Here is a 12,705-nt window from a genome sequence, read left to right as displayed (position 1 = left end):
CAGCAGTGGAGATGCAGGTGGGCTCAGCCCTGGGCCCTGCTTCTGCTTCTCCCCTGAGAGACGGGCCTGCTCAGTCCTGTTCTGGGAGACCCTCCCAGGGTCTTCACAGCATCAGCAGCCATTCTCAGTTCTGAGTGTCCCAGGGACCCTGGGTGTAGAGGAAAAGCAGCCTGCTGCTCCAAAGGTCCAGAGACCCTGGGCAGCTGCAGGTTTCTAAGAGGCTCCAGGAGACACTGCAGCTTGTTGTGGGTGGGCCCATCTGAGAGGAGGCTGGAGCCCCTCCTATATTCCCCCCTCCCGTAGCTTCCCAGATCAGTGGATGTGTATGAGCAAGCCACTGGGCATGTGCTGAGGGGCCCAAGTGCAGGGTTCAGCCTGCAGTGAGCATTGCCTGTCCAGCCATGCCAATGTCCCTCTAAGGATCACGCTCATCCCATGAGACCGAGGCACAGCTCAGAGGCACCTGTGCTCCTAGGTTGTGCCACCGGCAGCTGGCTCACGTGTCTGAAGGGAAGACATGCAGCCCCCGGGCCCAGTCGGATGCCCTGCCGGGAGGACGGCCCCAGCTGCCCAGGCCCCACCCTCTGGAACCAGGCTGCACAAGGCTGCTTGCAATGCTGACGTTTAATGACCAATTCTACAGGGTGACATGGAGAGGGAGGCGTGTTCGCGTGGCCCATGCGTGACCCTGAGACAGCTGCTCATCCAGAGAACAGAACCAGAGCCTCTTGGACACTGAAGGGACACAACAGGGTGGCGGGGTGCCCCCAGGCTGGGGTGTGGCCTCACTTGGCGGAGCCCCCCAAGCAGGTGTCGTTCAGGAGTTGGAACTTGGTCGCCCAGGGTTCACAGTCGACCGTGAAGAAGCAGGTGATGGTCTGTGGGAACAAGCGCAGCGACAGACTATGGGGAAGGGACTTGTGAAGCTGGGGTCTCCAGCTCTAAAGCTGGCATCCAGCACACCCGACCTTCTTGGCTGGGCAGGTCACCCTGCCCTGCAAGGCCTGTGATCTCCAGGGACTCCTCCCCCTGACATCAGGATGTCCCATATGACCCATGCCCCCAGTGTCCCAGCAGGGCCTCTGACCTGTCCCAGTCTTATCTGGGGGTTGGGCTCACCCCCTTGTCACCTGGATCAGGAGCAGCAGGGTAGGGCCTGGGAGGGAGGGCAGGGGGGCTCAGCTTCCATCCATCCAGCTCTGGGCAGGGGCAGGAGGACCACTCGGCCACGGAGATGCTGCCCCCCCCCCCCCCCCACTCCTTCTCTGGAGGGCGGGGCGGGGCGGTGGGTGACATCTCGCCTTCCACCCAGGGGCCCGGACCACGTGGTCAGGAACAGTCTAACCCTAGGGGGACCTGGGAAGCAGCAGCCGAAATGGGATCAGTGAGCAGACAGGCCAGGGGTAAATGAATGACCAGTGACCCCTGGGCTGGCCTACCTGGCTGGCCCATCCTGCAGATGACCCCTCGGTGTCCTTTGGAATGGCGTCATCATCACTCCCCATACCGCCCACCCTGATGCAGTGTCCCTGGCCCTGTAACCCGAGGGTGGCTGGTATGTGTCTTACATTGTTCACGTCTGGAGTTGCTTGAAAAGGACAGTTGTCGATGTCTTCATCAAATTTCCTGCACCTGGTTCGGGCGAACTGCAGCTCCATGGAGAACACCAGGCCTATTTCTCTCTGTTCAGACAGTGAAGTGGATACTTTCTCCTCCCATACACACACGTCCACACACACATCCATACTCACACATCCACACAGACACATACACCGACACACACCGACACACACATATCCACACACACCCACACATACATACACACATACACACAGTCACACACACAGACACACACACACGCACATATCAACACGCACAGACACGAGGACACAAGCACACAGCACATTCACAGGACTGGGACAATGACTTCGAGAACAACCCTCCCTCTCACGAAGTGCACTGTCTTCTTCTCCACTGCCTGGACTTCAGGCCTCGCAGGGTCCCCCCATTCTAGCCCAGCCTTTATTCCCAACACCCAGAGTCAGTCTTGCACTCCAGGCCGGAGACGGCAGGCAGAGGCCCAGCTGGGGGCAGCCGGGCAGCAGGGCCAGGCAGGACCCGCTCCTGTCCCTGGAGGGAAGCTGGAGTCGTGTGGAGAGCCCTCTGCCTTCCTTCTGTCACTCGATCCAGAGGTGCAGGGGGGTATCGCCCCAGCGTGTCCCCCCGCCGCCAGGCACTCACACAAAGCACAGGGACACATCCATACAAGGCCACACACAGGACCGGAAGTGCTCCTTCTGCAGAATGCTCTCAGCCTTTCTGTCTGCAGTGCATGTGAAAATTGCACCCCTGGTCGTGTTCTGCAGATTTCATTGCCATGAGAACATTTTAGGATTCAGGACGTGGTCTGGGAAGAGTGTAAATCACGCTCGATCCACCGAGGAGAAGGAGCCCGGAGAACGTGGGGTCAGAGCAGAGGCCCTGAACTCCCAGAGGTTCCTCAGGATGAAGGGCCTCCAGCTGCTTTCCCTTTTCCCTCTCTCTCTGGTTTTCCTAAATGAGCCTAGTTTAATGTTATTTCCATGAAATCGATTCTAAATTTCTAATCCGGGGTTTTCTGTCTGGCTCTTTTTTTTTTTTAATAAATAGTTTCATCCCCTCATAGTTCATATTTTGCTTATTCGTCATAAAACAAGGTGAAAAATGACAAAACTGAAAACACACCTCCCAGAGTTAAAAAAATTCCCATTTTTTTTTTTACAGTAAAAACTGAAACTAACCCAATAAGCTCTATTTACCTCTATTTTATGGTTGTCAAATGATGGTTGAGATCCCTTGATGACACCCCTTCCCAACCCTAGTAACAGCCTGTGAAGCCAGCAGTGGGGGAAATATGGTCCTTACCAATTCCTGCCACGACTGCAGTACACGCACCACTTTGTAAGCATTCCTGTCCGGGCTCCTCAGGTTGTACATGTGTAAGACATACTCCACGACGGCAGGAAAGTAAAGCTCCAAGGTATTTCTGTTTTCACTATTCTCGTCCCCTTGCGGACGCCAGCCATAAGTCACCAGGAGCTGTGGACCTAAGAGAAGCAAGAGCAGGGTCCAGGGCTGAGCCCACCTGCACCTCTGCTGCCGGCCCTTCATGGCTGCTGCCGCCAGCCACCAGGGCTTCACCCTTCCCGTCTCCGGCTCCCACCCGGCCTCCCTGGGCGTGGGTCCAGTCTATCTGCTCCAGGACATACTCCTCCCCTGGTCCACCCCTCTGGTGTGACAGCCTGTCCCTTCCCTCTCGTGACCCTGCCTCCTCCATCCCAAGATGATAACATTGCCTCCTCTCTAGGAGAGAGAGCGAGACCCAGGCAGGGTGGGTTGGGAAGGAGCAACCACGGAGGAAGCCCAGCCACACCCCCCCTCAGCATCTCAGGGGGATCAGAGACTTATGGAGTGGCCCAGACTTGGATGATGAATCAAGGGCACAGTTGCAAGGAGTGTGAGTGGAAGGAGGTCCCGGGATGCAGCAGTTGGTGAGGGTCAGAGAGACAAGGAGGGACAGGACCAAAGAGGATGAGCTGCCCGGAGTCAGCTCTGTGGGTGAGAGAAGGCGACTTGCCCAGAGGTGAAGTGTCTTCCCCCCAAGAAAGCAGCAGAGAGCTGAGGTCTTTCAGGTGCAGATGTGCCCCCATCCCTGTGGCCCCCTAGCACCCTCGAGTTCTGGAACATGGGCTCCCAGGCCCCTGGGCGGGTGCCAGGGTGAGATGGGGGCAGGATTTGCAGGTCCTGGGTCCAGGAACTTCCTGCAGAATCCCTGAATCTCCCTTGGCATGACCCCTCAGCTCCTGGGTTCTCAGCCTGGGGCCTGGCTGGCTAATGGATACGCCCCCCTCAGAGGTGTCCCAGGCAGAGTGGCCACGACACTCAGCGGGCCCTCGCTGTCCCCTTTGTCCAGGGGCCTGTCACCAGAGGAGGGGGAGGGATGAAGGGGAAGCAGAGAGCAGGGAAGCCCATGTGCTCAGGAGCTGAGCTGTGTCCTGGGGGACGCTGGCGCCCTCTGGGGGCCTCGTGGCCACAGCTCAGGGACACACAACTCCCTGTGAGCAGGGAGGGCCTGTTTCACAGAAGAGACCCTCACTGCGTCCAGCTGGGGCACAAAGGAGCCCTCGGACCACGACGCAGCGCACTCTTTCCAGACAAGACTTCAGCCCTGTGCCTCTGCAACATTTAGTCTCCGTCCACAGCCACTTGGGAACTTCAGAGGGGTCCAGCACCCATAGAGGCCTGTGAACGCCCCGGACCCTGGGCCTTGTCCATCCCTGGGATCCTGACCCTGAAGGTCTGGGCAGACTCCGAGAAGGTGCATCTTAGCCGACTCCCAGGGGAAGGTGCCGACCTAACTGGGTAGCCCAGTTCAGAGTGCCCTGGGAGTGGTCGGGGCAGAGTCACATTGAACAGTCAGGCACTTGTGTGGGCTGGGGGCTGCGGGCTTGAGACTGGTTTCTGGGGGCCACACTGATCAGGGAGGGGTCAAACTACCATGCCTGAGGACACAGAAAAAAGTGGGTTTCCAGAAGCCCGGCCTCCATGAGTAGGTGGTGCCTGGGTGGGGAGAGGAGGGGCTTTGATCCTGCCAGCCTGTCCCCTTCTTGCTCCTGGCACAGACAGTCTCAGAGCTGGTGTCTTCCTAATACTCAAAACTCATTCTCATATTTAGTTAATGCCTAAGAATTGAAATTTTTCTAATTATAGCTATTACAAGGAATTTTAGGGTGAAAATTTTTTGTATATATTTTTTATTGAATTATAGTTGATTTAATATTAGTGGTGGGATAGAACTGAGCAACTAACACACACACACAGAGGTGTATATACATTGTTGCTATTGTTGTTGTTCATTCACTAAGTCATGTCCAACTCTGCAACCCCATGGAGTTCAGCCAGCCAGGCTCACCTGTCCTTCACATTTGTTCAAACTCATGTCCAGAGAGTCGGAGATGCCATTCAATCATTTTATCCTCTGTCACCCCCTTCTCGTCCTGCCCTCAATCTTCCTCAGCATCAGGGTCTTTTCCAATGAGTCGGATCTTTGTATCAGGTGGCCAAAGTATTGGAGCTTCAGCTTCAGCATCAGTCCTTCCAATGAATATTCTGGGTTGATTTCCTTTAGGATTGGCTGGTTTGATCTCCTTACTGTCCAAGGGACTCTCAAGATTCTTCTCCAGCACCACAGTTTGAAAGCATCAGTTCTTTGGTGCTCAGCCTTCTTTACGATCCAACTCTCACATCCGCACACAACTACTGAAAAAACCATAGCTTTGTCTATATGGAACATTTGCATCAGCAAAGAGATGTCTCTGCTTCTTAGTATGCTGTCTGGATTTGTCAAAGCTCTCCTTCCAAGAAGCAAGCATCTTTTAATTTCATGGTTGCAGTCATTGTCTGCAGTGATTTTGGAGCCCATGGAGATAAAATCTGACACTGTTTCCACTTTTTACCCATCTATTTGCCAGAAAGTAATGGGACCAGATACCATGATCTTAGTTTTTTGAATGTTGGATTTTAAGCCAGGTTTTTCCATTCCATTCTTTCACCCTCATCAAGAGTACTCCACTCAAAGTTATTACAAGAAAATGAATTTATCTCCCTGTGTTATACAATAAATCTTTGTTGCTTATCTATTGTATACTGTGTACTTCATCTGTCTTAATCCCTTACCTCTAATTTGTCCCTCCTCCTCTCTGTACTGGTAACCACTAGTTTCTTCCTGTGTCAGTGAATCTGTTTCTGTTTTTCATACAGATTTGTTTGAATTAATATCGGGGTTTCCACATGTAGGTTGACACAGAGCATGTTACTTTCCCTCTGACCTATGTCTCTCAGCATAATATTCTCTATGTCCATCGACATTGCTGCATTAGAAGAACTGGGTCCTTTTTTAAGGCTGAGTAGTGTTCCATGTGTATTCATACCACATTATCTCTTTCCTTTGGAGCGTTAGAGCTCGTGATGGGTGAGGTCTCTTTTGCCCATCCCAAGGCTCAGTTGCTGTGGCAGCCACAGCACTCCATCCTGTCATGAGCTGGACCAGTGCTGTGGACTTTCTTCAAGGTGCCGTTTGACTAGTGATGGAAGTGGGGAAACTGATCCACAGGAAGAGGTTTCTATGGATTTCTACACTTAGTGGGGACAAGTCTGCCTGCTGTGTTCTAACGTAGCAGGAACTTGGCTTGGCTACCCCCATGGTTCTGAGGTCCAGAAGGGACGATGGCAGCAGCTCCAGCATGGGGGAAGTCCACTCCGTGTAGGGCAGGGGGGGGTCCGTCTTGTGCCCAGGGAGTGAGGGGAGGGCATTGGGGTGACCCAGGTGGACAGGCTGGAGGAGGAAGAATCTGTCCTTCACTTTCATCTGTGGCTCCCAGCAACCCCCTGCCCGAGTCCTGTGCCCCACCCTCTCTTGCTGGCCTTCTCCCTGGCTGACACTCAGGGATCCTTGATAACTATGGAGCTGAAATCACTCCTGGGGTCTGCACGTGGCTGTCCTGATGAGTCCATGGGGGTGTCACGGACCTGGACGTGGCAACTTCACACCCCTCCTTACCCCTTTGTCGGAGCTCAGTCCCTGGTAGCACTCGTACTTGGCTGTGTTCATGATAAAACTACCAGGCACTGATGATGTGGTGTCTTTCGGATCCCCTAGCTCCCTCCTCTGTCACTGACTCCCCTGGCATTCGATTTCCAATCCAATGCTCAGTTTTGCCAACTCCCCCCCCCCACCTCTCTTTCAAGGCTGCCACCACGGGTGCCCTTCCCTGGCCTGTGGCCGACGGCCGCTGTCATCACCTCCTTCCTTCCTCGTCTCTGTCACGAGGCCAGTTTGGCAGCAGGGGAGGAGCACCAAGGAAGTAGAAGCCCAAGGAAGCCTGTTCCCTACAGAGCCAAAGCCCTCACATTCCAGGCCAGTGATTCTCAGGCAGGCCTTTTAGAATCCTTCCTAGCCGTTGCAGACCACCTTCTCTCACCCACAGAGCTGACTCCGGGCCACTCATCCTCCTTGGCTCTATCTGTCCTGGTCTCTCTGACCCTCACCTGCTGCTGTGTCCCAGGACTGCCTTCCACTCACACCCCTTGCAATCGTGCCCTTGATTCAGCATCCAAGTCTAGGGTACCCCATAAGCTTCTGACCCCACTAAGATGCTAAGGTGGGCGTGTGGCTGGAGTTCAGCAGCAGCGGACCCTCCTCCGTGGTTGGTCCTTCCCAACCCACCCTTCCTGGGTCTCGCTCTCTCTCCTGGACAGGAGGCAATGTTATCAGCTTGGGATGGAGGAGGCAGGGTCACGAGAGGGAAGGAACAGGCTGTCAGATCAGAGGGGCAGACCAGGGGAGGAGTATGTCCTGGAGCAGATAGACTGGACCCACGCCCAGGGAGGCCGGGTGGGAGCCAGAGATGGGAAGGGTGAAGCCTGGGTGCCTGGGCGCAGCAGCCATGACAGACTGGCAGCGGAGGTGCAGGTGGGCTCAGCCCTGGACCCTGCTCTTGCTTCTCTTAGGTCCCTGGCTCCTGGTGAGTCACAGTTGGGGTCCCGCAGAGAAAGAGGGAGATGATGACCAGAGATTCTTGAAGAACTACCCCCCTGCCACCGTGGAGTATGCCTTGCACATGTACAACTGGACGAGCCAGGGCAGGAACACCTACAAAGAGGTGCGTGTACTGTGGTTGTGGAAGGATCCTGTAGGTACCCTCCCCTGCTGGTGCACATCTGTTGTTAATGAGGGTCTGGCAGGGTTGGGGGGTGCTTAACAAGGATTCTCGATCATCATTTGAAGCCCATAAAATAGAGGGAAATACAACCTGTTGGGTTAGTTTCAGTTTTTAGAAAAGAAATAATTTGCGAATGTTTTAAATCTCCATCAGTCTACCCACACATAAAGTGTATTTTCAGTTTTCATTATATTTGAGGTTGTTTAAAGAAGAATGACCAAAATATAGACTGTAAGGGGATAAAGCTACTTACCTTTTTGGGTTTTTTTTTAAAGAGGCAGACAGAAAATATTGGACTAAGATTCAGAAAAGATTTCAAGGAAATAACATTAAAAGAGGTTAATTTACAAAACACAGAGAGAGAGAGAGACAGACAGAGACGTACAAATAGCAGGAGGGGGAAAGCGCCTGGAGGGTCAGGAGCCACAGCCCCCTAGTTCTTAGGGGCCTCGAGGAGCTCACGGCCTCTCCTTGGAGTCCACGTGCTGTGGGCTCCTTGGCCTCCGTCTACATGGATCCAGTGTGATTTTTTTTTAATTAATATATTAATTTTAATTGGAGGATAGTTGCTTTATAATATTGTGATGGTCTTTTCATACATCAACATGAATTGGCCACAGGTATACATGTATCCCCCTCATCTTGAACCCCACTCAAACCTCCCTCCCCATCCCCTCCCTCTGGGTTGTCCCAGAGCCCCAGCTTTGGCTGCCCTGCTGCACGCAGCGAACATGCCCTGGTCATCTAATTTACATAAGGTGATGTCTGTGTTTCAGTGATCCAGTGTGATTTATGCTCATCCAAGATGGTATTCTTCATCCTAAAACGTTCTCCTAGCAATGGAATCTGTACAGAATGTAACCAGGGGTGTGTGGTTTTCACGTGGGCTGCAGACAGAAATGCCGAAAAAATTCTGCAGAAGGAGCACTCCCGGTCCTATGTGTGCCTGAGTGTGCATGTGTGTGTGAGAACGTACAGCAGCTCCATGCGGCTCCTTCCTCGCTGTAGGACAGAGAATATCCATTTCTCAGCCCAGATTTATCCAGAAAACTGGCAGTCAAGCCCCTCCTGCCAAGACCCCTGTCCTGCCCGCACAGCTTGGATCTATCTGCCAGGTACATAAGGAGGGGGAGGAGGGTTATGTCCACATCCGTGTCTGTCCAAACCCAGGTGGATGTCAGCCTGGTGTTCTCCATGGAGCTACAGTTCGCCCGAATCAGGTGCGGGACATTTGACGAAGACATCAACAACTGTCCTTTTCAAGCAACTCCAGACGTGAACAATGTAAGACACACACCAGCCACCCTCAGGTTACAGGGCCATGGACACTACATCAGGGCAGGCAGTGTGGGGAGTGATGATGACGCCATTCCAAAGGACACTGAGGGGTCATCTGCAGGATGGAGGCCAGCCAGGCAGGCCAGCCCAGGGGTCACTGGTCACTCGTTCGCCCCTGGCCTGTCTGCTCACTGATCCCATTTCGGCTGCTGCTTCCCAGGTCCCCCTAGGGTTAGACTGTTCCTGACCACGTGGTCCGGGCCCCTGGGTGGAATGCGAGATGTCCCCTCCCTGGTCGTCACCCACCACCCTGCCCTGCCTTCCAGAGGAGTGTGGCGGGGAGGGGCAGCATCTCCATGGCCGAGTGGTCCTCCTGCCCCTGCCCAGAGCTGGACGGATGGAAGCTGAGCCCCCCTGCCCTGCTGCTACTGCTTCAAGAGACAAGGCAAGGTGAGCTTCATCCCCTGGACAAGCCCGGGTCAGGTCAGAGGACCCAGTGGGACACTGGGGGCATGGATTGTGTGGGACATCCTGGTGTCAGGGGGAGGAGTCCCTGGAGATCACAGGCCTGGCAGGGCAGAGTGACCCAGATGCCTCTGGGGTCAGCAGAGGGTCCCAGGTCAGGAACATCTAGGATGAGCTTGGGGCTGCTCCTGGGGGCCACCCCGGGTAGGTAGGTAGGGTGGGTGTGGCTTTAGAGCTGGAGACACCAGCTTCCTGAGGCCGCCCCCCCACACTCTCTCCCTGTGCTGTTCCCACAGACTGACACCTGCTACTTTACGATCGCCACGGACCCATGGAGAACAAAGTGTAAACTCCTGAACGACACCTGCTTGGAGGGCTCCGCCGAGTGAGGCCACACCCCAGCCTGGGGGCAGCCTGGGGGCAGACTCTTCTGTGTCTGAGCAGCTCTGGTTCTGTTCTCTGGATAAGCACCTGTCTGTCGCACCCAGGCCATGCAGACATGCCTCCCTGTCCATGTCACCCCGTAGAACTGGTCATTAAACGTCAGCATTGCAAGCAGCCTTGTGCAGCCTGGTTCCAGTGGGTGGGGGCTGGGCAGCTGGGGCCGTCCTCCCGGCAGGGTAGCCGGCTGGGCCCAGGGCATGGGTCTCTCCCCTTCACACACCTGAGCCACCACAGGTGGAACAACCCACACAGGTGGATCTGGGCTGTGTCTCTGGCTTCAGCGTCCCTGCCCCAGGGCAGCCCTTCAGAGGTAGGTCTGCTGGAGAAGCCTGTGGTTGCCTTGGGACTCTAAGTAGCAGTTGTATGCTCCTTCTCCCTCCTTCCCCTCCTCCCTGTGTGGCCTGAGCGAGCGTGCATGCTCAGTCACTTCAGTTGTGTCTAACTCTTTGTGACCCCATGGACTGTAGCCCACCAGGCTCCTCGGTACTTGGGATTCTCCAGGTAAGAATCCTGGAGTGGGTTGCCATGCCCTCCTTCAGGGGATCTTCCTGACCCAGGGATAGAACCCGTGTCACCCATGGCTCCTGGCATGGCAGACATATTCTTTCCCGCTGAGCCCCAGGGGAAGCCCGGTGTTGCCTGCAATCACCTCTCAGATCAGTACCTGCTCCCGTGTGTGCGGCAGGCTTTCTTGGGGAGGGGGCCTGTCTTGTGGTGTGAACACTCTTCAGCATGTGAGTGTCCTCCACCCAGGGCTGGCTGGTTTCCCAGGCCCAGGACTCGGGCAGGGCCGAGGGGAGCCCGGCCGCAGGCGTCCTCACTGTTTGCAGGCACCGTTCAGCGTGGGCACAGCTGTGTGCTTGTCCCCCTGCCACCTGGTCACAGACCCTGCTGGTTCTTTTCCACGACCCTCCCCAACCCGTCCTTCTGCTCCCTCCAAGGCCTTTCCTGACTCCTGGCTCTTCCATCAAAGGAAGCTTTCAAGGTCCTTTAGGCACTGTGATCCCCATCATGTTTCCAAGGAATCGACCCCACTGTTCCCCTCAAGCAGCTCCTGGGAAGGGTCTCCCTGGGGTCGCCCCAAAGTGGGGAAGCTGCCGGCCCTTCATGAGCTCACCCCTTTCCTGGGGCAGTGGCAGGGCTACCAAGAGGGGTACTTGTTGCCCTAAAGCTCCAGGAGCGAGCGATAAGGATGAAAACAGAACACGAAATCTGGTGCAGTATCAGGGTACTTGCTGCCTCTATTGGACTGAGGTGCAGAATCCACTCAGAGTCCAGGTTTTATTCCTGATTGCAGATTTTCTTTGATCTATCTTTCCTAAGACATGGCAATGACATAGTCCAGAGCTCCTTGTTTTTACCCCGGGCCGTTCCCTTCTGGGAAATTCTTGGGAGCAATTAGCAAGTGCGTAGGCAGTGTTCATGCCGGATGCTGGCCCAGTGTTCCAAGGTCCATGCTTTCATGATCCCTGTCATACTCCCTTCTGGGTCTGGCCTTGGGTTCTATAACAAGGCTATTATTCCAAGAAAAACATGAAAAATAATAATCAACACAGTTTCTTGATATATTCTATTTTTCCAGGTGCTATTTCTATGAAATTTCTCAAGGCTGTGAAAGTACATTATTAGAAATTCCCACTATAGGTACTGAGGGCTTCAGTGTTTCTGCCTGGATGATGCTGCTGCGGTCAGCCCACAGGAGTGGGGCTGTGTCAGTGGTCCTGCCTCCGCAGGGGGCTGCAGGGCCTGGCTTTGTCTTGTCCCACTGGCCCCACTTGTCCAGAAGGGAGGACCCCTGGGAGGACCCCTGGGAGTGCTTGGCTTCGTGAGCCCAGGTGTGGATGGAGGGACCCGTCGTGGAGGGAGGAGCTCCCGCCCTGGCCCTGTGCACCTCATCTGGGACGGCACATCCTGGGCCCTTCCTCCTTCCGGAATCTGTGTGCTGAGGAATCATGGGATTGGGTTTCTGGCCCAGCTGTCCCTCCCTGGGCAACAACCCCCATACCCCCAGTTGAAGCGAGGTGGCTGGGCCCCAAGCCTCACCCACAGCTCAGGCAGGCGCACCCTCTCCTGAAACAAGACAATAGAGTGGTCTCTGCCTTCCCAGCTGCTAACCTGCTGGCCCCAGGCGCCATTACCAAGGCTTACGGCTGGGCCCTGAGTGGGCCATGAAAGAAAATACAGCATCAATGGCCAATGCGCTACCTCTAGATCCTGTGCTTTGCTCTGTGGTCACTTTATCAATTGCCAGGAAACATTTTGACACTTTTCTCAGCTTTCCCAGCTGTCAGGGTCCAGGCAGAGCCCTTGCTCTTGTTCAGTCGCTCAGTGTCATGTCCGAATCTTTGTGACCCCATGGACTGCAGCACACCATGCTTCCCTGTCCTGCCTCCCGGAGTTTGCTCAAACTCATGTCCACTGAGTCGGTGATGCCATCCAACCATCTCATCCTCTATTGCCCACTTCTCTTCCTGCCCTCAATCTTTCCCAGTATCAGGGTCTTTTCCAATGAGTCAGCTCTCCACATCAGGTGGCCAAAATATTGGAGTGTCAGCCTCAGCACCAGTCCTTCCAATGAATACTCAGGGTTGAATAAATAAGGATTGAACAAAAAAGATCAAGTAAGTGGAGACCTTATCTCTGCAGATTCCCTGGACCTCAGCCATAGAAACAGAGGTGGGGGCAGGGCTGTCAAGTGATGGGGGGACCAGCTGTGGGGCCTTCTTGGCCTCATCTGCGCCCCAGGGTATACCTCCCC

General features: G+C 54.8%; 2 protein-coding genes across 4 annotated transcripts; one reads left to right on the top strand and one right to left on the bottom strand.

Annotated features, from left to right (window-relative positions):
- Nucleotides 1–606: 606 nt before the first annotated feature.
- On the bottom strand, nucleotides 607–3,241 carry LOC110128455 (cystatin-9-like). Its single transcript, XM_020879248.2, has 3 exons — nucleotides 2,905–3,241; nucleotides 1,569–1,682; nucleotides 607–878 (listed from the first exon to the last, which is right to left on the bottom strand). Exons 1-3 carry the CDS (start codon nucleotides 3,148–3,150, stop codon nucleotides 786–788), a joined length of 453 nt encoding a protein of 150 aa, XP_020734907.2. The 5' UTR covers nucleotides 3,151–3,241; the 3' UTR covers nucleotides 607–785.
- A 4,124-nt stretch (nucleotides 3,242–7,365) lies between these two features.
- On the top strand, nucleotides 7,366–10,061 carry LOC110128463 (cystatin-9-like). 3 transcript variants are annotated; one of them, XM_020879255.2, is made up of 4 exons: nucleotides 7,366–7,700; nucleotides 8,931–9,044; nucleotides 9,365–9,521; nucleotides 9,800–10,061. In XM_020879255.2, the coding sequence occupies exons 1-4, from the start codon at nucleotides 7,446–7,448 to the stop codon at nucleotides 9,802–9,804; spliced, it is 531 nt and encodes a 176-aa protein (XP_020734914.2). In that variant the 5' UTR covers nucleotides 7,366–7,445; the 3' UTR covers nucleotides 9,805–10,061. The 3 variants fall into 3 exon arrangements, with proteins under 3 accessions (XP_020734914.2, XP_020734931.2, XP_020734924.2); XM_020879265.2 differs by having other exon boundaries at nucleotides 7,368–7,700; nucleotides 9,365–9,488; XM_020879272.2 differs by lacking the exon at nucleotides 9,365–9,521.
- Nucleotides 10,062–12,705: the final 2,644 nt, after the last annotated feature.

Source organism: Odocoileus virginianus, chromosome 9 (genome assembly GCF_023699985.2).
Source record: "Odocoileus virginianus isolate 20LAN1187 ecotype Illinois chromosome 9, Ovbor_1.2, whole genome shotgun sequence".
Lineage (NCBI taxonomy): Eukaryota > Metazoa > Chordata > Mammalia > Artiodactyla > Cervidae > Odocoileus > Odocoileus virginianus.
This window is presented reverse-complemented; position numbering and strand designations above follow the sequence as displayed.